Genomic DNA, 27792 nt, shown 5'->3' with positions numbered 1-27792 from the left:
CCTCTGCACTGATTTACATCCCCATCTCTATCTCTTTTACTTTTTATATTGAGACAGGCTCTCAATCAGTAGCTAAGTCGCCCATGCTAGGCTCAGATTTGGGATCCTACAGCCACAGCTTCCCGGAGTGCTAGGATTTCAGATATGTACAGCCTTGCCTGGTAAGTTATTTCTTTCAGGTTAATTAGTACGTAAATATTTTTAACGGTCTCAGTAAATAATGATACACTTAATCCATGTGAACAGAAAGTTCTTTGGGGTCTCCATTAATTTTTAAAAGTAGAGATTCTGCAATCCACAGTTCTGAGACCCGCCACGGTATGCTGTTTTTCCTTTTGCTTGTCTTTCCACCAGTCTCAGGGAACCTTAGATTGCAAACAGACTGTGCAGCTGGGGGTTCAACTGAACGGAAAAGCTGTTAGGAAAACCTGTGTGTGGATTTTTTTTTTTCTTTAGGAAGAAGTTATCAAAATCTTATTTTACCATTCCTGGTAGAGTTAAAAGCCTTTTGGTTTTAGGGTCTGAGCCCTTTCTGAAAGGTAAGCTTGCTTTATTATGAGAAAGAGACTGTTCTGTACTCCTAAGCCTTAGGCTTAACGCTGGAAACACGGTGCAGTTCTCAGTTCAGAAAACACATTCTCCCAGGATCCTCCAGAGAGACTCCAACAGCCTAGGAGGATTCTTTCCATGGAATATTCTGAATAAGGTCTATTTTCCTTATAATCGTATTTTGATAAAACACGAAAAGCTCATTGTCAATTGATTCCTCTTGGGATTAAAATCTGAAACTTTTTAATTTCAAAATTATTTTTATTTATTTTGTTCTTGCAGTTTTGGAGAGCAAACCCAGAGCTCCACACCTGCTGGATAAAGCACTTCTCTAACTGAGCCATCGCTGCAGCTCATAAAGCTGTTCACAGTAACAGTGGGAAAGCCAGTACCAAATGAATGAACAAACACATATTTCTAAATTGCCCTTTCACATTTTCAGTTAGTGTAAGGTCAATCGAATATAAATTTTTTAAAAATGACAATGACAAACTTTTACAGGAGAAAATTAGTAGCAATGTAAGAATCTTTTCAGATCATATAGTTAAATGACAGTGGTTTTGCCAGTATATCACTGAATCTGCTAGCTTTGTCTTTAGCTGAAACAGTATAGTACTGAAATATGTAGAGCCCTATCGTTTCTACTAATGGTCCCCGACCACTTTTTCATAGTTTGCATGCCATTCCTAGTACTTCAGGAAAACATTTCTCTGAAGAATAAGAAAACACTCTTTCCTGTTCTTATTTTAAAGACCTACTATACTTTTAGAAGCAGAAACACATCAAGACAAAGATGATAAAATCATTCTGGCCCCAGTTTTGCCAAATACACATTACTCACTCTATTTATATGTAAATCACATAACTACCATGACACATAATCTAGGCATCACATCAGTGCACAAGATCCCCAACTATTTGAGCTTTAGCAGTGCTCAGTGTTCAATTTTGTGACCCACAGCAAATGGAAAGGAGCCAGAAATCTCAATTCCTCCTGCAATGGAAGCCTGCGTTTTAGTGACGGGAGATGAATGAGGCCGACTTTGATGGGATTAGTTCTTCAGCAGGTGTAGTTTAGGGTCTCATCAAAGTACCTACTCTTCCTTCTGATGAATCCTAGCCTGTGTCCTCGCTAGAGGCACAGTTTCCTCAACAATTATTTTAGATGTGGAAAATTAAATGAATTCAAGGAAAAAAAATGAAAGAATGCTGCATATACAAACTAAAGAAATGTAAGTAAAAAGACGTAACGGACAGAAACAAGTTAGAAAAATTCTCCATTTCATCACACCCCTACCCCCTACTCACTGTCAACAGTCTCTACCTTGAAAACACCAAGTCTGTCTATAAAATTAGATATTAAAATGGCCTCACCACTTCAGTTTTTACACTATCGACAGATTGGAGGAACAACCCGTTAGAACAAAGAAGTTTTAAAAATATTAGTTCACATTTTGCATTCAATATTAATTAAAAGTATAAAACGCAACACCTCAAAGATTCCTTTAAACCTGTATCAACTTCAATCCCTTCCCCAAATATGTAACTCCTGTAGTTCATTTTTTCACTCTATCTTTAATTGATAAATAGTAATTGTATATACTGTGGGTACACAGAGTGATGTTTTGATTTATGTTCATCCCACAGCTTCCAAATGAGACCCAAACTGCAAATGAGTTAACAGCCACACCACGCCCTGGAGAACCTTTCCAAGGCAACCCTGACTTGGAGCCTGACACGAACTACAGAGAAGCCCCAAAGTCAGCCAAAATCTGGCAAAGCTGCACGGTAATACAGCAAGTAAAACCCAGGCAAAGCTACACAGGATTCCACCTAAGAATAGATTTTCTATTTCTTCAAAATCAGACCTGAATATAGTAAAATCTGAGTGAAACCCTTTACAGAATAGTTTAATACGACACTCTTACTAATGAATTTTGCAGAACAATCTCACAGGACCATATTAAGAAAAATATGATCCTTTTCTTTTACTTAAAGCAAGACTCTGGAAGGTAACCACGTAAATACTGAGAGCAATTAGCAGCGCTAACTTGTTCAGACCCGGCTTTCTCTCCCTGCTGCTCCCAGCGCACCCAGTACTCACATCTGGAATGAAGCCAATCTCGTTGAGATGATTGCTCAGCTCGGGGTCGTGGAACGCAATCATCTGGGAGAACACGGTCAGATACTCTGCGGGACAACAAAGTCTCAGACAATTGCCCCAACAAATTAACCCCAAGACATTTAATGCAAATAAAGTTTAATTTACACTCAATCAGAGCTAATTTCTCCATGAAGAAAATATGCCTTAATAATTTTCTTTTCTACTACTTCAATCACTTACTCCTGATTATTAAACAAATATGCCAGAAACTATGCCATAGCTTCTTTCCTGCCTTTGGGCTATCAGTTTATTTCTTGAATCACAAATTGTATAAATGAATGTTTTCTTATTAAATTCTATAAATAAATTTTCTCTAGTAATATTAAATCCATTTCACATTAGTGAATGTTCAGAAAGTGTAACAGATCTTTAAATAAACATTTATAAGCAGTCACAAATACAAGTTGTGTTTCAAGTTTGTTTATATTACAGGTTTAGGCATCTATTCCAGGTTTAATTTATTTTCATCTAAGACTCTGCATTTGACTTATTTAGCAGTGAGAATTAACATTACATTAATCAGAAAGTAGGCACACAGCAGACAATTAAACATATCTTGTGTTGGGCCAGGGATTTAGCTCAGTGGTTCTGCCGCCTGCCTTGTAAGCACAAGGACCTGAGCTCGATCCCCGGTACCAAAAAAAAAAACAAAACACCTTGTGTTGATCCCAATCCAATCCTAATTCATAGGATTCAACTGGAATATGAGTAGTAAATTCTCATTTTTTTCAGTCTTCCAATAACTTAGTATGGTTTATCAATTTATTCACTAGGTACTAATCTAACCAAGATAGTGGTAATGATCTACTCTAGTGCATGTAACCACTGTACTTTTACTCATTATAAAAACAAAATTAATACATATTTCAGTGTTTCTTTTTGAAATTAAAAACACAACTCAATAAAAGTTTTCACTTAATAATCCCAACTCTCCTTTAAAAACTAGTATCTATTTTTCAAGTCAATTATTTGATGAAAATAACCTCTAAAATAATTTTTGCCTTGCCTTTTTGGTTTATAAGTTTATTTTTCTTTTTTTTCTCTCTTGGAGACAAGGTTGCGCTATATAGTTTCGGCTGCCCTTGAACTCTATGTAGCACAAACTGGCCTTGAACTCATGGGGATCTTCTTGCCTCAGCCTCTCAAGTGCTAGAATTACAGGTGTGCACCACCACACCTGGCGCAAGTTTATTATTTATAATATTCCAAGAAAAAGTACTAAATTTTTATAATCCATCACTACAAATAGGCTCATCTTATCTTATTTTGGGGTGGGAGGGTGTTAAAATTTTTAAAGTGTTTTATTTTATTATGTATTAGCACGTATTTGTGATACATAATGAATATATTCATGGGATGTCGGTACACGATATACCTATTTTTCTCAACTAAAACTTTGCTTCATATGCATTTTATAGTTATTTGTCTATGAGCAATGTCACATACTTTACAGAGAAGAACATCAGGCCAAAAGAAGCAATAAAGAGGTGCTGTCTTCAATCCACCAATAAAGGCCAGCCCCTTCCTAACCTGTGGGAGCCCTGCTCATGCTGGATAAAGACTGGCATGCAGCTAAGGTCATTCTGTCAGCTTTCAGAGTCACAAATCAAAGTGAAGATCAGTGTAAGCATGAAGGCTCTGGGGAATTTTGGGGCTTAAGTTTTTTCTCTCCTTCCAATGAGCAATGGTATGTTTATAGCTGGTTTACATGGAAGCCAAAGGTTTGTAACATCAGCCATTATAAGCACCCAACTGTATACTGATAAGTATATAATTACTAACTTCTAACTTCTAAATTACAAATTCATGCCTCAAGTAGTTCTCCACAGCTATGCTCCCATTTATTAAGTATCATCCTTACTCGAGCCTGATAAAATTAATTACTATGTGGATATACACGATTAATTAATGATCTACTGAGAGACCTAATTTACTATGAAAACATTTTCCATATGTCCTGCCAAATACTGATAGCTGGCTTTACATGTTGCAGCTGCGTGTTCACACGCATACAGAGACACATTCTACATGTTATTGTGGATCATATGTTACTTCACATACGTAAATACGGCTTACAGAACTGGCCTAAGTTAAGGTCGCACGGCACAGGCTCTCACGTGCAATGGGGCATGGTCTGTTAATGAGCTTCCTTAGTGGGGCAGATGATAGAAACTAAGAAATCTGCACTATGTTATATTCCAGGTTATTTCAAGGAAGCACTTAGAACTATCCCGGAGTCAATTTCTAAAAGATTCAAATACATCCTTTTCATCTTTTAAAATTTTAGATGTAAGGAAAATAACACCTATTGAACTTAAGTTTTTGCCCAGAACTACACAATAGTAGGAAAGCTTAAATCTGCAGCCTTTAATGAAAAAATGTGTATTAACTTCTGTTATACTACCTTCAAAATGGAGCCCAGAATACTGTATTAGAAATGTAAGTGCAGCTGAAGTCAGCCTGAATGAATTCACAAATATGTTGTGCTATAACCCGGACTCTGAAGGAGAGTGACTTAGGGAAGTAAAAGGAGTACATGGAGTGTTCAGGGTTTGGGAATGAGATGAATGAGAAGTGTTCTTAATGCACAATTAATGTTTAAACTTTTTGCTAATTCTGTATGGCTTACTCCAACTTTCTGGGGGCAATTTTAATCATCAGAGAGACAGACAGCAGCTCCTTATTTTCTAAAATTTCCATGATTGCATTTGAATTAAATCGTCAGACATTAAACAGTCATTAGGAAATGAACATACTTCTTGGTGGACTTGATATATTCTCAGATCTCTTCGTGAGTTTTAGGGATGGACCATCAGCATATTTCCTTTGGTCAAAATCATAATTTAACTAAGTACTGGTTATTTTTGACATAAGTATTTTCCCTGTATGAAGACAAGAAACAATATGTGCTTACCTTGTATTACATGTGAGTTGTCTTTCAAGAAGAAGTTATACAGGTATTTGGGAATAAAAGCAGACATACACGCATAAGCCAGGGCTAAAAAGAAGACAAAAAATTGTTTAGTAGGGGTTTTCTCTCACTCACTAACTCAGCACACATTAAGTCTATTAAGCGGTAGTTATGATGGTAAGTGCTGGAAACATAAAATTAAGGCCCCCTAAAAATACAACCCTTCTTCTCTTTAAAACAGAAAATATTTTGGACAACAAAAGATAATCATCCTAGTAACTTCGATTTCAAATTACTGTGATAATCACTATTCTATAAAAATAAAAACCTTTGTTGAATTGATTTTTAAAAATTTCTTAACATGATCATTATTAATGAACTATAAAACCTCATAGTCTTAATTACTGCTGATGGAAAAAAGAGTCCAAGAACTCTGAATTTAGAAATATCAGTTATAACCTGTACTTTCAAATACAGACTCGTTACTATTCTTGGATCAATCTAAATAATATTTGCTTTGTCTAATACAGCAAAAGCCCAATTTTATATGAATGAGTACATCAATGAATAGTACATTTTAAACATTATTCAAACAATAAAGTTTTAGTTCTTTGGGATTATTCTATCTCTACTTAATGTTATATATAGTAACATGCTCTTTATGTGACATAGAGATTTGGAATCTCAATTGAATTTAACAAATATGCATTAAATTTCACTATAACAGACACTGTAACCGAGGCATAAAACCCCAAAACCTGTCATTAACAAAAAAAATTGTCAAAAAAGAGTTTTAACATTAACATATATGTAACCAGAATACAAAACAGACACAAGATAGGTTTCCTGAAATACAAAGTGTTGTATACATTCAAAAAGGAGAATAAGAAATCTTCATCAAAGAAGTACATTTGAGTTGGTAAGTGTTGGAGATGCAAGATTTGGAGAAATGCAACCAACACTGATTTCTTTGCAAATTATTTAGAAAGTACAGTACCTTAAAACTATGCTCTAAGGAAGTCAGAATCTTCTCTTAGCCTTCACAAAAATGGCCACGAAAGTAGGTAAATGAACTTAGAAGAATCAGTGTAACTGCCACCAAATCTCTAGTTAGAGCCTTGTCATAATGGAAACTCTCCAGGAATAAATTAATCCTTCCTATCCTCAAAGATGAATGTAACAGACTATCTCATAAAATTTTACAGTATCTACAAGGTAGAGTGTAAAAACCTTAAACTCAAATATTTTACACTAAAGAAATTATTTTAGAATTATTATTTAAATGATAAGGAGGCTTACCTTCATTATTGAAGTTTAGGTACAGGAATGGAGCACAAAGTGAGTCAAGACCTGATGCAGAGAAGTTGGACAAAGGAGTCAAACAAAGGCAACCCAGCAGGACTGTAGATATACACTCAGCTGTCTGCACTGCCTCCAAAAGGAAAGGCATCGCAAGCGCTAGCCACCAAGACATGCACGTTTTCATAAGTTACTATGAGGAACAAATAGTAGTGTCTGAACACAGCTTGTGTCCAAAACAGATCAGTTGTTATTACCAATATTTTTATAAGGTAAAGAGCAATACAGCAATAAAAACAATGTAAAAATGTGAGAAGACTGGAAACATGGTCGCATCGGACCGTAACTGAGGCAAATTACTTAACATCTTCAGGCATGTTCTCTTTCTAGGACACGGCTATTTGCCTTATAAGTTCTTTCTCTTTGGGATTATGAAGAAAATCCTTTAAATTGTGAAGTAAAATACACGAATCGATCTATTTATTTTAATGATAATGATGTTCATACGTTGTCATATCAAAAGAACACCTAAATCTACCATCACTGTGTGAGGATATAGAACATCTGAGAAATGTATTAAGCTGGGAAAAATAATACCTTCGTTTTACTAAGTATGGCCACTAAGAGAGAGAAAATTTAAATATAAAACCAACTGCTTAGAGCAGAACATTCTAAAATAGGACTGAGTGGAATGGGTTGCTCATTCATGAACTTGTTGGTGACCATCAAAATAAAACTGACACAAAAAAAAAAGAAAGAAAAAGGCCAGGGATTTAGCTCAGTGGTTTCGCCGCTTGCTGTGCAAGCGTGAGGACCCGAGTTTGATCCCTGGTACCAAAAAAAAAAAAAAAAAAAGAGAGAGAAAAGAAAACTGACATTTGGGCTGAGGATGTAGCTCACTGGTGGAGTGCATGAGTGCACGCCTTGTATATGAGGCCCTGGGTTTGAAGGTCAGCATCCCCACCCCTCTCTCAAAAAAATTACAAAGCTAAAATATCAAAGATCTGAAGCATTAATACACTAGAGGGTAAAAAGAGCCAATAAGATGTGTTATGTACATGTACCAACACCCTACCATGAATGTAATCATTATGCACTGCAAACGTGTGCTAATAAAAATATTTTAAAAGATAATAAAATGTGCATGTAGGGAAGGGTGGAGGGGGTGAAGGGAGGGCTAGGAATGGGGAAAAAATAAGAACCAAGATGCATTATGTAAAGGTACAATTCCCAATGAGAAATGTAATTGTGTTGTATACCTACAATGTACCAATAAAAGAATTTTTAAAAAAATGTGCATGTTAGGGTGATATCCTATGCTTGATTCCTAATAAACTATGAGCAGCGTAAGTGAGAAATCTTTAAATAGTAAAAATCTCAAATAGCTGCAAATTATGGCATAACTTATTTTATTGTTTGCATTAACTTAAAAATGTATACACAAACTTTAAAAAAGTACCAAGCATCCTGCTTTTCCAGTCATATGCTTACAAGTTGTTTAATTTTAACTATCACTTATTAAATGATATCTGCTAGGCATTTAGACAAAGTTTTTAAAAAGACAGTTCTCATAAATCTTTCAAAAATTAATCAGAGCTTTAGTGTTGACTTTGCCCAAAACAAAGAATGGTTGATAGTTTAAATTTATAAATTGCTAGTCACATACTAAGCCCCTCATACTCCAAGAAAAGTCTTAATAACAACAACAAAAAAGGTACCTTGCCAATACACAAGATCAGGATGAGATACTACCCAAGCCTTCAATACACGCCTAAATTTGGCATGACCTTCAGGTGATGATAAAAGTTCATCATACTGATGACAGCGAGGGATATCCACTTCAATCTGTGAAATCGCAAAGTAGTAACACAGCCATGACAAAATGACCCCTAATAAACCCAGAAATTGCATTCCCTAAATAACAAGAGCACAGATTATAATGTGACCTCCAGGGGGTCCCACCTTCATGACCCTAGTGTCTAAAGTTTTTGAATGTTTTATTCATCTTCTGGAACACCAAAGAAGTTGTATGCATAATTAAACGAGGCAAACAGACATTTCTTTTGAAAAAGTAGATATTAATACAACTTACAGTATTAATACAGTGTTCAAAAATATGGTATAACTTGGTCTAAATAAAAGGCAAATTTTTCAGGTGACAAGTACAATTTTTTAAAAAAGATTACTCAACCTAAAGTCCTTTAAAGTGTTATTCTAACTCAGTAATTTATGAATATTTTCAAACGCCATAATATTTGGCAGAAGCTGAGTATTCATAATGAAAGAAAAGAACATTCTTCATGGTCTTCTAAAATTTAAATATTTGGCAGAACTAGGCAGGTGCTTAAGAAAATCTTACTTGTCTATCTGTAGGAATTGGAGTGTCCTTATCAATGGCATCATACTTAGCATGAATAGCTCCCTGCAAAAAATAAAAGAAAATGTCAATTCATTATGTTTAATAAAACTGATATTACCTATTGAATATCTCCTATTCTGAATATGTGAGAACAGACATATCTCAGACACAGATACAGTACCGTATCCGCAAATTTACTGATTGAGTTTTTCTGATCTGAAAACCTAAAATCCAAAATTGGAAACATTTTAACTGTGATGTCAGCACTCAAAAATTATCAGATTTTTGGACCATTTCAGATTTGTGGATTAGTAATGTTCAAGAGGAAAAACCAATTTCTTAGAAAACCTACCTAACTACAGACAGGTACATTCAAACCCAGGTTACACTCCAACTAAGAGACATTCTCGGCCTTTTGATAATGTGTGATGGCAGTCTGTGGTAAGTGACAATCTGCCCTGTCGGTGAAGCAGTCCTTAATTTATCCACACCAAGAGGTAGGGTCCTGCGTGAGTCACTTACACAGGGCACAAAATACAATGTAATTTTGTTCTCGGTGCACTGTTAACTCATAAATAACACATCTCATCAAGAAAAGGTTTTGGTGGGGGAGAGTCATCCTCTAAGAAAATTTTCTGATACAGGTCATAAAACAAAAATAAAATAAAACTGTTCAAGGAGTAGTGGTTCATTATCAGGTAACAGAAGTTTGGGACAGAGCGGATATCATACACAACAATTTGGAACTGAGAGGGTCAGTTATATTTTTTGGTTATACTGTTAACAGAAGGAATATGGGAAAAAACTGCTTAAGATTTTGGTCATGTTCTATAGAGCCAAGCATGAGAACATTCTTATTCGGAATTCTAGCTTACCACCACGATAGAGAAAGAGCCAGGAATTTGGTGACATTATTTGCTGTATCAACTTCTTTGGGAAAGCTGAAAAGTGAGAGGTTTGGACAGCCTGACAGTAGAAGTCTGCTTGCGCACTAATCGTATTTCTAGACATTCAGCGACACAATCAAGAATGAAGAAAATAAATTCTTCCAAAAGAGGAAAAGGATTAAAAATAGTTGGAGGAACTAAAAGGGTGGAAGATACCTATGAAGAATACAGGAAGAGAGGATGAAAAGAGATCAGTAAGAAATGACAAATCTGCAGGATCTGGCCCATTATCATGGTTTCCATCACCAGAGTCCTTGTAAGTATAACAAGCCACCCTAATAATTTTGTGGCAACTCTCCTTTCCTCAGGACCATGGATAAAATGCTGAAGAAGACAAAGTAGCTATGTTTCTCGCAGCATGATCCAGGTGGAGTAAATGTGCCAAAAGACAAAAAATTATATTAAGGATTTTGAAGCATAGACGGGACTGAAAGACTTGTTAACTGTTTATAAATAAAAAGTCACATTCAAAAAAAGAGTATCATCTATAAGCAAAACTTCCTGCCTATAACTGATGGACACTAATAATCTGATTTTAAATCTAATCATCAAGACATTTTTTATGAATACCATTAAAATATTAAACAGCATAAATCTTCAATTAAATTTTTCTATTCTATTCCTTGCATGTATTTCTTCCACTTAAATTTATAAACTTTCTCATGCTCATATTTTATTACATAATTTTCTAACATAAAATATACAGAAATATACAGAAAATGCTATCCGTTTTATCCTTTTTGTAAAAATCACAAATACAGGGCCAGGGATTTAGCTCAGTGGCACTGTGCCTGCCTCACAAGTGCAAGGTCCTGAGTTCGATCCCCGGTCCCAAAAGAAAACAAAAAAACCCCCACAAATATAGTAAATGTTTAAATGTTTTTGTTGTTTTGGGACCGGAGATTGAACTCGGGTCCTTGCGGTTGTGCAGCAGGTGTTGAAACCACTGAGCTAAATCCGTGGCTCCTAAATGTTTAAATTTTAAAAACTTGATGTCCATAAAAGCCACGATGTCATTAATCCCCACCAAGACCCTCCCCTTCCCCTCATGTCAAACGCGCTCACCCCATCATTCTTGCCACTGTCTGCAGCAGCTCTGGAGTCCTTTGTGATCATTTTTAGTTGCACTGTTGTGGCTGCCTCAAAGTTCTAAATCTATTCTAAATATTTATCTTTCATGGTCATTTTGATTTGGGGGAAGAGCCAGAAATCCCACAGTGCCAAATATAGTGAATAAAGCAGATAAGGAAACATCAATTTTTTTGACAGAAATTGCAGTAAATGTCTGATCAATGAGTGATCAAAAATATGGTGAATGTTTAAATAAAAATGTATTACACTAAAAGATACATTCCCACTAATCTTGCTTTTAATACACTTATCCTATAGTTCTTGGCAATGTGTCTTTTAGTGTAATAAATGTTAAAAAGAAATTTAAACATTCAGCACATTTTTGATCACCCCTTTTATTTATCAACTTCTAATCTCTTCTTCTCTTTCTTACCTCAACTCCCAGAAGAGCAGCCCAGGTTAGACCTCTCATAAGAGGTGGAATGTCAACTCTTGCTTCTTTCCAGATTTGATTTTTTTTATACGGGTAAGCCTATGATATAAAAAAGAATGAAAATATTTTCAAAAAATTTAAACTATATCAAGTACTTTTCCCAACCATAATGCAATAAAACTAATCAACAAGTTCAAAAACTTCAGAAAGTATACAGATACATAGAAATTAAACAACATACTTCAACAACCAACCAAGGAATGAAGAAATTAAAGAGAAATTTTAAAATTTTTGAAATGAATGATAATGGAAACAACCTAATAAGATCCATAGATATAGTAAAAGCAATACTATGAGAAATTTACTGCAATCTGTGAGTATATCAAACAAACAGAAACATGTCAGACAATTTATCATTGTATTTCAAGGAACTAGAGAAACAAGAACAAACTAAACCCAAATTTAGAATAAATAACAAAAGTCAAAGCAGAAATGAAATAGAGACTAAAACAAAAATATGAAAGATTAATGAAATGAAAATTTAGTTTTTAAAGAAAATTGACAAACCCTTCAGTATACTAAGAAAAAAAGAGAAAGGACTTAAAATCACAGAGGAAAATGTAGACATTATAGCTGACACTACAGAAATACCAAACACCAGTAGAAAGTATTATGGAACACGTATACTCCAAAAAAATCTGATAGCCTATAAGAAATGAATACAGGGCCGGGGATTTAGCTCAGTGGTTTCGCCAACTGCTGCGCAATCGCAAGGACCCGAGTTCAATCCCCGGTACCAAAAAAAAAAAAAAAAAGAAAAGAAATGAATACATTCCTGGTCACATACCCTTCCCAAGACTGGATCAGGAAACAACAGAAAATTTCAACAGACCAATGACAAGTTAACAAGACTGAGTCAATGATAAAAAAGCCCCTCATCAATGTTAAAGCTCAAGATCAGATGTTTGATCATTTAAGGAACTAATACCAACTCTTCTCAAATTACTCTTAAAAAAATGAAGTGAAAGAAATCTTTCAAACAAATTTTATAATGACATCATTACCCTGAGACCAAAATTAGACAAGGATACAACAAAAAAATAAAACTACAAGTCCATATACCTGAAGTGAAATGCAAAGATGCAAAACTCTTCAGCAAAATATAGGCAAATCAATTCCAACAGCAAATTATAAAGTTTCTCCACGATCTAGTGGGATTCATCTTAGGGATGTAAGGATGGTTCAAAATACAGAAATAAATGGGATATAGCATATAAAAAGAACAACGGACATAAATCACATGATCGTCTCAATATATGCAGGAAAAACATGTGATAGTTTAACATCTTTTCATGACAGAAGTCCTGAGTAAACTAGGTACAAAGAAATGTACCACAACACAATATTTACTGACTGATTGTATTTATATCATGTTCTTTTCCATTTATCTGTATACCATTTCAATATTGGAACTTTTTCTATTAGTTTTTAACTCTATTTAAAAAGAAATATTAATCCTTTTTCTACTATATTCTCACATCTTGTTTTTATTTTTTAACTTTATTTACTATGAACTTGTATTATTTTTATAACAAAAGAAAGTTAATCTGAAAAGATAAGTAACAAGGATTAGTCTTCTCATGACACTGAGAGTCCCTAAGAAAGAACAGCGGGAAACTTGTCAGCATCGGGCTCTTGTTAGCACTGTGCCGCTAGATCCCTACCTTGAGCAGCCTGTCAAAGAGCACGATTCTGTTGAGCTGATACTCGGTGTCCCTCTCTCTGATGATCAAAGGGAGCGTGGCAGCTGCGGACAATTCATTATTGCTGTTCGAGTGAGGTATATTAGACTGGCTGTAAAAGAGGAACAAAAGCAACAATACTGACAAAAGGAATAAAATTCTAATAAGTCAAAACACCACTTTCAAATGTTCTGTTTAGAAAGCACTCTCAGTGGAAAATGTACCAACTTCTTACCAGTCTAATATAAACAGAATAAATGCAAAATGAGACTCTATATACTCACTCATCTTCAAGTAATGGATAAAATGCTTCTCCACCAACATCTTTTAATCTCTGTGAATTTAAAGAGAAAATATTTAGGTATTGCCATCTTAGATAGCAACACTGAACTGTATCTAAAAGGAAAAATAATGTAAAAATTATAAATTTATAAAGATCATCAAGAAAAGTATTAAGCAGAATCTAAAAATAAGCTTTTGTCTTGTATTAGTTGTAAATGTACATTCCAAACTCTATGGCAAACTCTAAGCAATTTTAAGAAATGTGCAAAATATTCTAAGAAAGCAGAGAAAGTGGAACCATGTAAAATGCTCAATTAAAACCAGAGAAAGCGGAAAAAGAGTAAAAGGTGAAGTGGCAGCAGCAACAGTAAAGGGTAATGGAGAGTATACAGTTTATAGATGGTACATATCAATTAATAATCACTTTAATATGCATGGTCCAAATAAAGCAATTAAAAGACTGAGATTATCAGTATGGTTACAAATACCAGACCCAATTATATGTGTCTATAATGAACTCATTTTAAACCTAATAAAGCAATTAAAAGACTGAGACTATCAGTATGGATACAAATACCAGACCCAATTATATGTGTCTATAACGAACTTACTTTAAACCTAAAGAAACAGAAAGATTAAAAGTAAAGGAATGGAGAAAGATATGATACACTAACAATAATTAAAAGAGAACTGGAATGGTTATATTTATTTAAAATAAGGCAGATCTCTGATGAGGGCACTTATGATACATATCAATCTACAATATCTCACACAAGGAGAGGCAGATAATCTGAATATTATTAAAGAAGTTGAATCAATCATGAATAATCTTCCTAAATGAAAGACTTCAGGTCCAGATTGAGCTCACTAGTGAATAATACCCAACATTTAGAAAAGAAATTACAATGACCTTTTCCAAAAAACAGAAGCAGAGGAAATACTTCTACCTCATTGAGGGCAGCATTACCCTAATACCAAAGGTGACAAAAACATTACAAGAAAGGAAAACTGCAGATCAATATCTTTCATGAGTACAGATGCACAAATTCTCAACAAAAATATTAGCATTTGAGGACCGGATTTAGCTCAGTGGATCCGGCGCCTGCCTAGCAAGCTCAAGGTCCTGAGTTCAATACCTGGTACAAAAAAAAAAAAAAAAAAAAAAAAAAAGAAAGAAAAACTTTTGACAAAATTCAATACCCATTCTTGACAAAACTCTTAGCAAACTAAAAACAGAGGGGAACTTCCTTATCCTGATAAAGAACATCTCTAAAAACATAAAGCTAATATAATGATCAAAACTAGATGCTTTTCTTCATCTGTTTTTAAAGGCTCTAAAACATGTAACATTAAAAAGTGACTGAAAATAAAATAGAAAACCTGAATAGACTCATAACTATTTAATACATTGAAACAATGATTACAAATCCAGAGGGTAGAAAAGATGCATCAAAATAGGGTTTTACATGAAACATTCAAGAAATAGATATATGTAATCCTGTACATAAAGTTTTTCAGAAAGTAGAATGAAGGCAACACTCTCATATTCATGTTATGTGACTAGCATAGCATTGATGCCAAATCAGTGAGAAATCACTCAGAAATCCTGACAGAAATGAAAACTAGTAGTGTACAGAATAGGTAAGCAAATTCATAAAAAGAGTCAACTACACTAAAGTAGGGATTAGTATGACAGCAGAATCCCATTTTATAACAATAGAGGAACAAAATTATTTTCTAAATTTGATAATGCCAAGCATTATCACTTAAGTGGAGAAATCAGAACACGTATCCAATGATGGTGAAAAGATAAACTGATAAAATTATTTATCTATAGATTACTTTTTATTTTTGGTACCAGGGATCAAACTCAGGACCTTGCACTTGCTTATGACGCAGGCAGTGCCACTGAGCTACATCCCTGGCCCGATAAAATAATTTCTGTGAACAATCTGACACAGAAACTCTGAGGTTGTACAGGTGCTGCCTTCCTGTGAGTCCATCCTGTGGCAGGCACGTCACAGAGGCTCGCACATCATTCTATGAAATCAGGGAGGAACACTGGCTGCATACGTGCCTGTAAGGTTTTAACTTTAAAAATTTGGAAGCAAATTAGCAAACTAATGTTCTTACATTTCTTAGTTGGCATAATGACAACGTCACAGTGGTATCATCTAAAAGTGAGCTTCTATCTCGACCTTGTCCGAAGCTTTCACCATCTTCAAAAACAAAACTGAAAGAGATTTAAAAAAAATTATTACATGGAGCCTATTTTCCTAAGTCATAATCTCTTCATCAAGACTAAGTAAATTTTAGAGTGGGCAGTTAATTTAAAACAACATGACTGTTGGCTGAGATCTCCCCAAACAAGTCCTACTTTTAGATCTCTTGGGCTGGTAGGAATACAGCATACATGTACAAAGCATTTCAGTCATGCAGGATGTCACAACTCTTCGTTTATATAAGCTCAAGGTAACACTGTGGGCACTATTCTAATGTGCTCCTGAGAAAGTATGGATTGGTAAAAAGTGAGAAAGGGAAGAAGAAACAGCACATGGCAACCTCCGTGGGAAAAGTGCTGTATTGGACAACAAAGGCATGCAACCTGACCAGAATTTTAGAGAATTACTTTTAAGAATGTATTTTTCCTTCAGACAAATTTTTCTTGGAATTTCTATCATCCTATTGCTGAATAATTCAGCAGATTATTGGTATGACTGAAGTTAGTATCTATAGGGAAAAAAGTAGAACGCTAACGGCCTATTCAAATCTAAAAATTTAACAAATGAAATTTAGACTAACTATGGGGTAAGTATGAACTGGTCAAAATCCTTGATTTGTAAAATGTTTTCAGATCTATGAATTGCTTTTAAAAATGTTCAATCACACAAGCAAGAATTACCAGGGCCTTAAGGGAATCTCTTAATTAACAACAGTTTAAACTCTTAAAAAATTAACGATGAGCAAATGATGAGTAGATGGTTTCTACAATTACCCACAATGATCAAATCTGTCCCTCAATCTAAAATTAAAACTTTAAAGCTTGGTAGAAGCTCCATAAATTCACATTCATATTTCGTGAATAAATGTAACTAAAGATTTATGATAAAGACAACACTGGTTCTCAGGGCTTCAGTTATTTAACTTCTGGCCTAATTTATAACAGGTGTTTTGCAGATTTTTCTCCATTGTGAGTATTCAGAGTGATGATCTCCAGTACACGTAGCGGGGACAGTTCATTTATAGCTATAAATATATTTGGAAAAAACCCACAGTTCTTCATAATCGGCCACCCTAGGCTAGTTTATTATATTAATTTCTCAAGTATTGTTTTCATCAATACATTTTTCACTAGTATCAATTACAGAACGATGTTCTTAATACTAACTCTACTTCAAGTAGATCATAAAGCAAGGTATTAAAAGACAATTATTTATTTAAAATGATAAAAAATATTGATGGGAACTGTGCAATGGGAAACTAAGGCCAATTAAACAAAGTGTTGACTTTCAATTGCTTCCATAATCACTTTCTTGGCATGTCTACCAAAGGACAATGACATCAAACTGTTTTTTAATGTTATTACCAGGTCACCCCACCCATTTCCAAGAGATGTTTTCTTTCCTTACTTGGGAAGGGTGCAGATAGGGGGTTTGGATCGAATGATTTCCTTATTAACAAGCTCTTTCTCCAAGTCACCGCCAGCCAAACACCAAAGGTAATAAACTTCTTCAATGGATCTTTCTGCCAGGTAATCACTGTCTGTATCTATTAATGGCAAATTAAAAAGAATTAGTAATCACAATTTCTGTTTTTAATTAAAATTCAACAGGCAATAATAGCTGACATTCTGAAAAAAGTAAAAACCCAAAGAACAAATGTCTGGTTACAATTGTGTATGTAGGGAAGAAGCCTGGAAGTTGCCACTTCACCTAGCAAGGAAAAAGCTGAACAGACCAACATCTCTGCTTCAATCTGGAAGGGAGGTAAGGACACTGGGAGACCTACTGCCCCCAGGACTATAAAGAAGGACAACAGAACACAGGGAGTCACAGCTCACTGGAGCAGAAAATACCTCAGGAACCAGTCAGGGTGGGAAACCTGAACTGTAATTGACAAACTGCTGGGGCTCAGTGTGTCCAAGACCTAAGTGAAAACTTCAGGGGACCCAGTCACTGCAGGACCCCCACCCCTCTGTGAAGTTGCCTCTAGGAGTTGGACCAGTTTCTCACAGTAAGCACTGCAGGAAAATGTCCTGGTGCTCCTGGCAGAGGAAGGAGGAAGTGGAATCATTTGGAAATACAGAGCACCCCATTCTTCACAAGGCCTCCTCAGGAGAAGCTGGTTGGTCCGAGCACAACCGACTGGGGGAAGCAAAGTCCTCAACTCCAGCCTGCCCAGCTTTCCGTGGTAATTCAGCACAGGAAAGGAAAAGCATCCCACAGTCATGTGATCAGGGCTCTGTAATGTGGGGAGCCCATGCCTCCCATCCTTAGGTAGGACAGGATGGCCAGACAGAGCTGGAGCTACACATTTTCTGTCACAGTGAGCCACCACTGGCAGATTCTGATTAGTTTTGTGTTATCCGAATGTTCCCGGCTGAAAAATGATGTCCTAGTAAAAGTGGCTTATGAAATGACAACTATTTAGGGCCTGAGTCTGTTAAACTTCTAGATCCATTTCCTGCATCCAAAAGAGAAGGTGAACTGGTACATATTGCAGTGCCTTTCTCGTCAACAGAGAAAAGTTTCCTGCCAAGTGGCCTTCCATTTAGATTTCATCAGTCAACTTTAGCACACTAGCCTACTTCCTACTACAGCAAGAGAATCTAGGAAAAGGAAAATCTGGAACTTTTATTCTCTATACTGGGAAAGGAATAAGGGCAGAAAAAAGCACTTGAGTGGGCCAACAACACTGCCCATATACCCCATGTATCTGAAGGCATGGCTGCCTCTCTAAGAAGTGTTTGTTGGTGTCGCAGGCAGAATTAGGAGTGCTTCAGCTGTTTCCACTGTGCTGTGGTCCTACTGACCTATTTTTAAAATAATAATTATGTAACTAAATGTCTGCCTTCCCTTCTCATGCAGATCTTAAGGATTCAATATGTGGTATATAGTAGGAACTCAATAAATATTTAATTTTATGAGTATTTAGTAAATATTTTCTGTCGTGACTTATGTCATGATAACTTCAGTATGAGAGCAACTTAGAGATGTCACTAAAACACACATTCTGAGGGTTGTAATCTTCACACAAGAATGAAAACTTATTGTCTCTGACGGTAGAATATAATGGTATGGATATCCTATCAATAATATGATTTTGAGAAATCATTTATAATAAATTTTTATAGAGCATTAACAACTTAAATTTAAAGGTTTAAAATTTGAGGCAAGTTTGCTTTTAAGCATTTCTAGAATCATCTCTTAATTCTTAAATAATTTTCCATAAAATTCCCACTAATGTAAATCGACTGTCGACCAATTCAAAAGTAAAACTAAGAGGAGGGAACTCCCTGTGGAAGCAGGGCTAACATAACTTCCCAATGTTTGTCTTTCATTACCTTTACACAACTGACTGACATCCTCGGGTAGGGTTAGGTCGGCACATCTCAGAGAAGACGAAAAGAGACCAGTAGGTTTGGTGAAGTGGGTATATAAAGGTGACACTTCGCTGAACACATCGTCCTTCATTAATTCCTCTGGGGTTGGCCTTGAGAAATAATTTAAAATACACAGCATGAGTACAAGTTATAAAATATTTCTGAGAAAAATGACACACCTCCAAGAGGATAGTAAAAATCCTAAGCATCTCATTAGCACAGAAAACACAGCACTCCTCAACTTTAGTTTATAAACCTACTACTAAGGTAAGAAAAGTAATTTAAAGAGCAAAATAAAAACAGATAACAGGAAATAGAGACAAAAGGTACTGAGCCAATAGGAAGGAACCCAGAGGTCGGCAGGGGTGGAGACGAGGATTAAGAATTAAAATATGTCATGGGCATGTACCAACTCCTCATGCTGAATGTAACCATATAAACCACAAACTTGTACTAATAAAAATGGAAAAAAAAAGCAATAAAACTCTGGAACTTTTTAGTATCTGTATTAGGAAAGAAAGTCCGAGCAAAAGATTTGAGTACACCTTTATATAATGACCAAATGACGGTGAACACTTTTAATTTTGTTGGACTCTCTGTAGCTTATGATCAGAAATCATTCTACAAGAGATTTTGCATGTTTTACTTTTAGCCTAACTTGCACATACCTGCTTTTACTGAATGTCTTAAAAAGTATGTAATCTAATACTTTTTAAATTTGCTTCCTACCCTTTTATCTTAATGTGGCATATTCACCCAAAACTCTTCTCTAATACCATTTCCTCTGTCCTCAACATTTCTTGATGAAGTTATTCCCTTAAAGACAATTATACTACATTATCTCAAACACTATATACTTCAGAGCCGGGGATTTAGCTCAATGGTTCCACCGCTTGCCTCGCAAGTGCAAGGTCCTGAGTTCGATCCCTGGTACCAAAAAAACAAAACAAAACAAAAAAACCAAAACATTATATACTTCTGGAATTCTTATATAACTTAAGAGTGACATAATCAAATGAAAATAAATAAAACTTTGAAATCCATTTTATATCATAAGCAATCATTAGCTATCTCAACATGTAGCCAAACTCATTGCTATAGTACGTAACGCCAAGTTTTGCTCTCATTTCTCTGATATCATGGGTCTAGAAATAACAATATTCCACAGTTTAGCTGATTTTGTACTTGGAGGCTAGGAAATGAGCTACTAACTTCTTTTGACATGTTAGTTTTCTGACTATGGTTTAACATTATCTTTTATTTTATTAACAAAATTTCAACCCTTCAATCACTCAGATTTAAGATACTGATCAGAATTAAGTACTACTACACATGTAAGCATAATCTGTTAGTATAACAACAAGGGAAAAAATCAACTGCATATGTGTGAAGGACATCAGTGTAATCTCAGAGTTTTAATAATACCAACCTCTTAGAAGGGTGGAAGGTCAGGCACTTCTTTAAAAGATCTATCATATTTTCAGGAAGCTCCTGGTAAATACAGAAAAAATTATTATTTAACATGATCCATTTTATAAATATATATTACTCAAATATTTGTCTAGAAGATTAAAAAATCCTTTGCAGTATTTGGTTTTTATACAACTTATATTTTTGTCACTCTGTGTAAAGAAAACTACACATAGTTTAAATAGCTTGCTGTTGGATCCCAAGTGTAAAATTTTAAGAAACACCACTGACATATTGCTGTGGTCTGACTGTCTCTCCCCGATTCGGGTGTAGTCTTCACCTGAAGGGCTGGGGTAAGAGGTGGAGGTTGTAGTGGGTGGGGAGTGATGGAGCCCTGAGAAAAGCAGCAAGCTCACTCAGCATGGCCCCAGCTCCTTCCCTCCTGAACAGCCTTCCACCGCTCTGCTCCTGCAGCCACACCAAACAAATGCACCTGAAAGCACCTGGATCCTGGCTGCCAGCCTGCAAAGCCAGGAGAAAACACTAGTATTTTTGTTCCCTCTGAATGGGCCAGGCGCAAGTATTCAGTCAGAGGAGCATAAACAGGGTGAGACAGGTTTACAGCAAACCTGCAGAATGTCCAGACAGCCGTGCTCTTCAGCCAGCACTGTTACAGTGTCATCCACACAGCCTACAAAACAGAGAGACAGAATAATGGCAGCCTTTGAAATCTAGCTGACTATTCCAATCAGTTTAATCCAATCAGAATAGCAGGAGACAAATTAGTCAAAATTTTTAGAACAACAAGGCAATTCAAGTATTTGGGATACTGAAAAATACTTATGATTTTGTTCACTTTCCTTACATTTTTTTGATGAAATAAAGAACTTCACACACTAAATATTAATTAATCATATGTACTAAAAATAACTTAAAGGAATAATTCAAGAAAGGTGAAGACACTGAAAGGCTTTATTTTTTCATGATAAAACTTACTTTTAACAATTTGGAGCCTGTACACAAATTTTTCTGGGCATGTAAGGTTTAATAGGAACCATATTTAGCAATCTTCAAAACTTCTTCATAGTTATATTATTAATATTTATAATTAAATGCAGTTAATCTGGTCAAATTTTATGTAATTTCATTTATAATTCATTATCATTTAATATATATTAAGACTTTTCTATAGGTATTATTTGTAAACTATCTTAATCTGCATACTAACCTACCATTTTTTATATACAGTATCCTATCATGGTTTCCCTTTCCTTTATTACCACATACACTTAACGTATTCCACTCTAGATTACACAAATTTTTATTAAAATGAACTCCAAACACATGAAAAAACTTATGAGTATGTGCTAAGGAAATAAGCATTCTTCCTGAGTTGTTATTCAAGCCCAAATGGCCCCCAAATTAATACACTGTCCGATGTTAAACTGTTACAGACATGTACAGTTCCAAATTTTCATAGTTGAGTTGCACAAGTTAGTTTACTTGACTAAATCATGAAACCATATTATTTCCAAGTGAAAATTCCTTAAAAAATTAAAAAAGCTCTATATAATATTTTGCATATCATAATATTTCAGAAGCAACTTAAGCTATCCTGTTAATGCTTACCACTAATGATTAGAAACATGAAGAAAATGAGACATTTCACTGTCTCAGAAGAAACATCTTCAATGTGTATGCTTACTAACAATTCCTAAAATTGAAAGATAATCAAGTGTATGACACTTACCCAAAGTAAGCAAAAATTTCAGACGTTCAGAAATATCCAGGCTCTGAAATAATTTTCTTCCCTAAATGAGAAAATAGGTCTTGTTAATATTTACATCTAGATTTCTAGGGGAAAGGGGGGTCCTTTTTCATAGCTGAAATTGATCTTATCAGGTATCTCCATTTATCTCTAGAGGCTTTACTGGATTCTTAAAGTCAGCTGTACCAACTACAAATTATTGGTAAAATCATATTTTATAGTGTTTTATAATACTTAAACATTCATATGTCCAAGGGTTATTATACACTGTAGTTTAGTCTCAAGCACTGTTCACTACTGACATTCACACACTTAGATGTCTACTGGTATTCCAGGCCAGAAGCAGCACTATGTCACTGAGAGAACACAATGTCCCCAGAAAGATGTGTATTAGCCTTTTATCTAAGTAATGCTTACTTAGTATAATGATCCAGGTAGTCTGTCTCCATTGAGAAACAGAATCCCACGACATCCTTATTCCACCCACAGTAATGCCAGCCAGCCATCTTTGTGTTCCTGTAGTATTTGCTGTATTTTTAAGATACACATATTTTGTTTCCTTATTAGCTTGCCTTGGGAGGCTCCTTGGCATGGAGTCTGGAGTGAAATATGCACATTTTCAAAAGTTACGTGTTGAACAACTGTGTACCAGTTGGAGTCCTCCATCACTACATGGTTATATAACTTAACCAAATGACTTAAGCATTGTAAGCCTCAACTTTCTCATCTATATAACTACAACATTTGTCATACATACCCGCTAGGTAGTCCTGAGAATTATATAAAATGGAAAATGCTTCCCTAATACTGATTACTTCTGTTACAAACTAATTAAATTTATATCATATTTTAGGATTTGAAAAAGGCTTAAGAAGATAACTCAGGTTTTTTTTGTGGATAAAGAGAGTTTTTATTTTTTAATAGATAGGGAAAAAAATGTTCCTACATACTTAAGATCAGAGCTACAGGCAGAGAGATTACTGAAGTGAAGTTGCCATTCCTCTCTTCCTCAATTCTTACACTACTTTCATTAAGTTTTCAAAAATGCAGGTTTGATTTCACCACTACTTTATTAAAAACCTTTCAAGGGTCCTCTCAGATCTTATATGTCAAGTTTGCATTCAAAGTCTCCTAGGATATGATGCCAATGCCGTTTTTTAAAGTCCAACTGCTTGCTATTCTTCTAAGGTGACCTCACACACACGCACGCGTGCACGCATAACATGATGTGGCATATGGAACACACTCTTGCCTATTCAGGCCTACAAGCTTGGATTACTACTGTTTCTAACCATATGCTTTTCAATGTGTTTGTCAAAATTCTATACATCCTTTATTTCACTTTTTCTCTTGAATATTTATTTCATGAGTTAAAGAATTTGAAATTAAAAATGATTTCTCTAAACTTTGTTGGTATTTTCATGCTGTTTTCTTGCATTCACACTGCTAAAAAGAAATGTAATGTCATTCTCAGTCTTTATAAGCAATACGCCTTTTCCCTCTTTAGCAGGTTCAAGGTCTTCTCTGCAGCATCAATAAAGACACTGAAGCTTAGCAGCATATTTTAGCTAACAATGTAGCTTTAGAGGAAGAGGTGCATTTTTGTTTAACCACTTAAGACTATTAAGTAAGTTTGACTGTTCAGGCTTTCTGAAATTCAGGTGTCTAATCTGTAAAGCAAAGATAATTTAATAAGCAAAGACAACCTACAGAATGGAGAAAATGTTTGCCAGCTATGCTTTGGGCAGATGACTAATATCTAAATTATATAAAGAACTCAAAAAAAAAGAACCCAGACCCCAAAAATAAAACACCCAGTTAAAAAATGGGCAATTGAAATAAACACTTCTCAAAAGAAGGGCAAAAGGCCAATAAGTACATGAAAAAATGTTCAGCATTTTTGGCCATTAGAGAAATACAAATCAAAACAGCACTGAGATTCTTTCACTCCAAAAAGAATGGGCATCATCAAGAAGTCAAAACAAATGCTGGCAAGGTTGTGGGAAAAGGGAACCCTTCCACCTTGACGGGGGAGTGCAAACTAGTACAACCAATATGGAAATTAGTATAGAGAGTCCTCAAAAAATAAAAATAGCAATTCCATTTGACCCATCTATGCCTCTTCTGGGTATCTTCCCAAGAGTGAAAGACATCATATTACAGAGATATATGCACAACCAGGTTTCTAGCAGCACAGCTCCCAATAGCTAAATCTTTGAAGACGCCTATATGTCTATCAACAGATGAATAAAGAAATTGTGGTATTTATACACAATGGATCACTATTCTGTCACATGGAAGGACAAATTTGAGTAATTTGTAGGAAAATGGAAGCACCTTGGGACCATAATGCTACATGAAATAAATCAGACAGATAAGCCCAAATATCACATGGTCCCTCTTACATGAGAAATCCAAAGAATAATTTAAACATCAACATAAAAGGTACATGATCGAAAAGAGAGACTACTTGGATATGGGAAGGAGACTCAGAGATGGAGGTGGGAAGGAGGGTTAGGGCGAGGCAAGTAAAACACCTAAAGATGTGATAATGTGTATGTACCAATTCTACATATTTCTTGTGTACCACAAACATGTACTGATAAAAAAGGGAAGAAAAGAAAAAATGAGATAAACTCAAGACTATTGTGACCACTGAGATAACAGATGGCAAGGTATTACAAAACTTCCTGCCTTTTGATAAGCGCTCACTAAATGATAAGGCTTCCAGGTTTTCCTGTGAGTGCACCCCCTCTGCCCCTCCCGGTACTGGGCACTGAATGAACTGAGGGCATTCTCACTGAGTTACCTCCGTAGCACTTTTCTTCCTATTTTTAATTTGGAACAGGGCCTCTCTAAACCCCTAGCTTACCAGGCTGGGCTCAAACTCGTGATCCTCTTGCCTCAGCCTAGCAGAGCGCTGGGATTCAGCTCTTTTCCAGGTATTACTGCTGTTTTCATGTTTTTATTTTTTCCATAAAAAAAGTCTTTTCAAATTGAAGACTTTACTCTCTATTTCTGATACTTTTAAAATGCAGATGTTATAATATCTGAATTTACTGCCTTTTAAATTTTTAGTCTCTGTGCCAAATTTGGGGAGAATTACTCAACTTTACACTCATTTTTCCCAGTTTCCTATGACCCAATCCATTAGGTTCTTTATTTTATAATATAAATCACAGTATAACCTAATAAACCATGTTATAACAATTTTTTCCCTAAAACTCTAACTAGTTCTCACTTTGGTGATGAGGTAAGTGTTTCCAAGCAAAATAGTTTTAGCATGCTTCCTATTTATTTGCTTAGGAGTTTTAGTGCACCAAAAGCAAGAGTCTGATGAGGCAGAAGACGATTTGAGCTTACATTTAGTCTGCCATTCCTAAGTTAGATGGCTAAACCTTGAGTACCACTTAAAATGCCATGAAGCCCCAATAGCAGAGACTTTCCTTGCTTTAAATTCACACAGCCCTCTGTATTTATCTTCACAGCTTATAGATTTTAACCTAACTTCGAGCTCTCAATGTGTCTTAGTCAAAGTTTATCCCTTGCTGCATTTGTCATGATGCCACACACAGGAAACACTCATCAATATCTGTTGAACTGAACTGTTCACATAAGACATATCCAGACCCTAATAAAGTGTAGACTATCTGTGATGACTCATAAAGAGCTGTCCACTTCACGTTTATACTTACGTATACTTCACATTTGTGTATCAGTTTAGCTGTGACTTTAATAAAAATGATATTTATCATTTTCATACCAGTAAAAAGTTTGATGGTTTAAAGCATAGTGAACAATCAGAAAAGATACCATTTTTCTTTAGAAAATGCAGGACTTGTAAGCCATCACGTCATAAATACTTCAACCCAATTAAAAAAGCAAATATTTATGGATAACGTGCTTTGGAACACTTGTACTAAGTACTCTATATACATTGTATCACTTATTTTTTCCAATAACTTTCCAATAAAAGATACCAATATTATTTACAGAAGCTGCAGTGAAGTTAATTACTTCCTGCTGTGGATTTGGAGTGATGCCAAGAGCCCCTGCGTTAGAGCGGAGGAACCCACCCCTTTTGGCACCAGGGACTGATTTCCGGAACTCTGTTTTCATAGATGGGTGCAGGGTGGTTTAAGGATGATTCACGTGAACCTCGATCCCTGGCTGATACAGTGCACAACAGGGTTCACGCTCCAACCTGTGAGAACCCAGAGCCAGTGCTGATCTGACAGGAGGCGGGGCTCAGGTGGTGCTGGGTGATGAAGAGCGGAGCAACTGTGAAGGGAGACGGAGCTTTGCTCCCCAGCCTGTCACTCACTTCCTGCTGTACGGCCCAGTTCCTAACAGGCCACCACCAGTACTAGCCCATGGCCTGGGGGTGTGGGTCACCTGCATTAAAGACTTAGACCCCACCGTGGCACTGCTGGGAAATGATGGAAGTTCTAAGGTCTGCCGAAGTGGGAGGCCTTCTGCTCACAGGGTGTGTGCCCTTGAAGAAGAGTCGCTCAGCCCTTCCTCTCTCTCTCCCACTTCCAGCCATGAGGGGAGAAGTTTGCTCTACCATGCATTTCCATCATGGTATATTCCCTGCCACAGGCCCAGCAATAAGGCTAACCATGAGCCAAAATAAACTTTTTTTTCTCTATAAATTCAGTATCTCGGATACAATAGAAGGCTGGCTAACACACTATCATATGTCACAAAGCTATACTCTGCCACAGCAGACGTCAAACCCAGCTCTCTCTTCTTCCAGACGCTTGTCCATGATTAGTATGCAGTATGTCTGCTACTGAATCAGTTCCTGCCTGTGTCACTTCCTTATCTCTGGTACAATTTGAGGAGAGTTTTATTTTGGCTTGTGCTTCCAGTCCATGGTCAGCTGGCTCCAAGGCAGGAAGGGCATGGTGGAGGGGTCACGGAGAGCGGCTTGTGTTTCAGAGAGATCAGGAAGCAGAGTGAATACTGAGTATTTCCTATTTGCAACATTCAGCTCATCCTCTTGAAGGCTCCTTACCTCACACCTGCCCTCTCCGCTAGCCAGAGAGGATGAGGAGGAGCGGCTTTGGCAGCCAGACTGAGAACAGCAGGTCCATCATCCTGACAGCCGGGATTTACATGATGCCCGGGGCAGAGCCCACCCTACCTGCTCTGGACTGGCACATGGGAAGAAAAGCACCTATGTTTTAAAGCACTGTGTTTTAGATGTCTTGGTTTTAAATAGTAGCTTAAGTCTTCAGTAAAACATAGGA

General features: G+C 35.9%; 1 protein-coding gene across 9 annotated transcripts in view; it reads right to left on the bottom strand.

The window, feature by feature from the left end:
• Tbck (TBC1 domain containing kinase) overlaps positions 1–27792 on the bottom strand; it is a 221309-nt gene that overhangs the window by 137497 nt on the left and 56020 nt on the right. For all 9 annotated transcript variants that reach the window (XR_015446369.1, XM_021245450.2, XM_004866237.3 and 6 more), the window contains 14 exons: positions 22520–22580; positions 21399–21460; positions 20789–20850; positions 19321–19469; positions 17387–17525; positions 15891–15990; positions 13760–13809; positions 13458–13587; positions 11734–11832; positions 9283–9345; positions 8642–8768; positions 6924–6974; positions 5628–5711; positions 2654–2739 (listed from right to left, as the gene is read on the bottom strand). Coding sequence is in view for 8 of the 9 variants with exons in the window: in XM_021245450.2 (XP_021101109.1) it covers positions 2654–2739; positions 5628–5711; positions 6924–6974; positions 8642–8768; positions 9283–9345; positions 11734–11832; positions 13458–13587; positions 13760–13809; positions 15891–15990; positions 17387–17525; positions 19321–19469; positions 20789–20850; positions 21399–21460; positions 22520–22580 (1263 nt within the window). In the remaining variant the exon portion in view is untranslated. The remainder of the gene's footprint in view (positions 1–2653; positions 2740–5627; positions 5712–6923; positions 6975–8641; positions 8769–9282; positions 9346–11733; positions 11833–13457; positions 13588–13759; positions 13810–15890; positions 15991–17386; positions 17526–19320; positions 19470–20788; positions 20851–21398; positions 21461–22519; positions 22581–27792) is intronic.

The sequence above is a fragment of the Heterocephalus glaber genome, unplaced genomic scaffold, assembly GCF_053883595.1.
Source record: "Heterocephalus glaber isolate CG9 unplaced genomic scaffold, H.glaber_assembly_v1.0 deba00001688, whole genome shotgun sequence".
NCBI lineage: Eukaryota > Metazoa > Chordata > Mammalia > Rodentia > Bathyergidae > Heterocephalus > Heterocephalus glaber.
The sequence above is the reverse complement of the archived record's forward strand: the minus strand, read 5'-3'. Positions and strand labels throughout refer to the sequence as shown.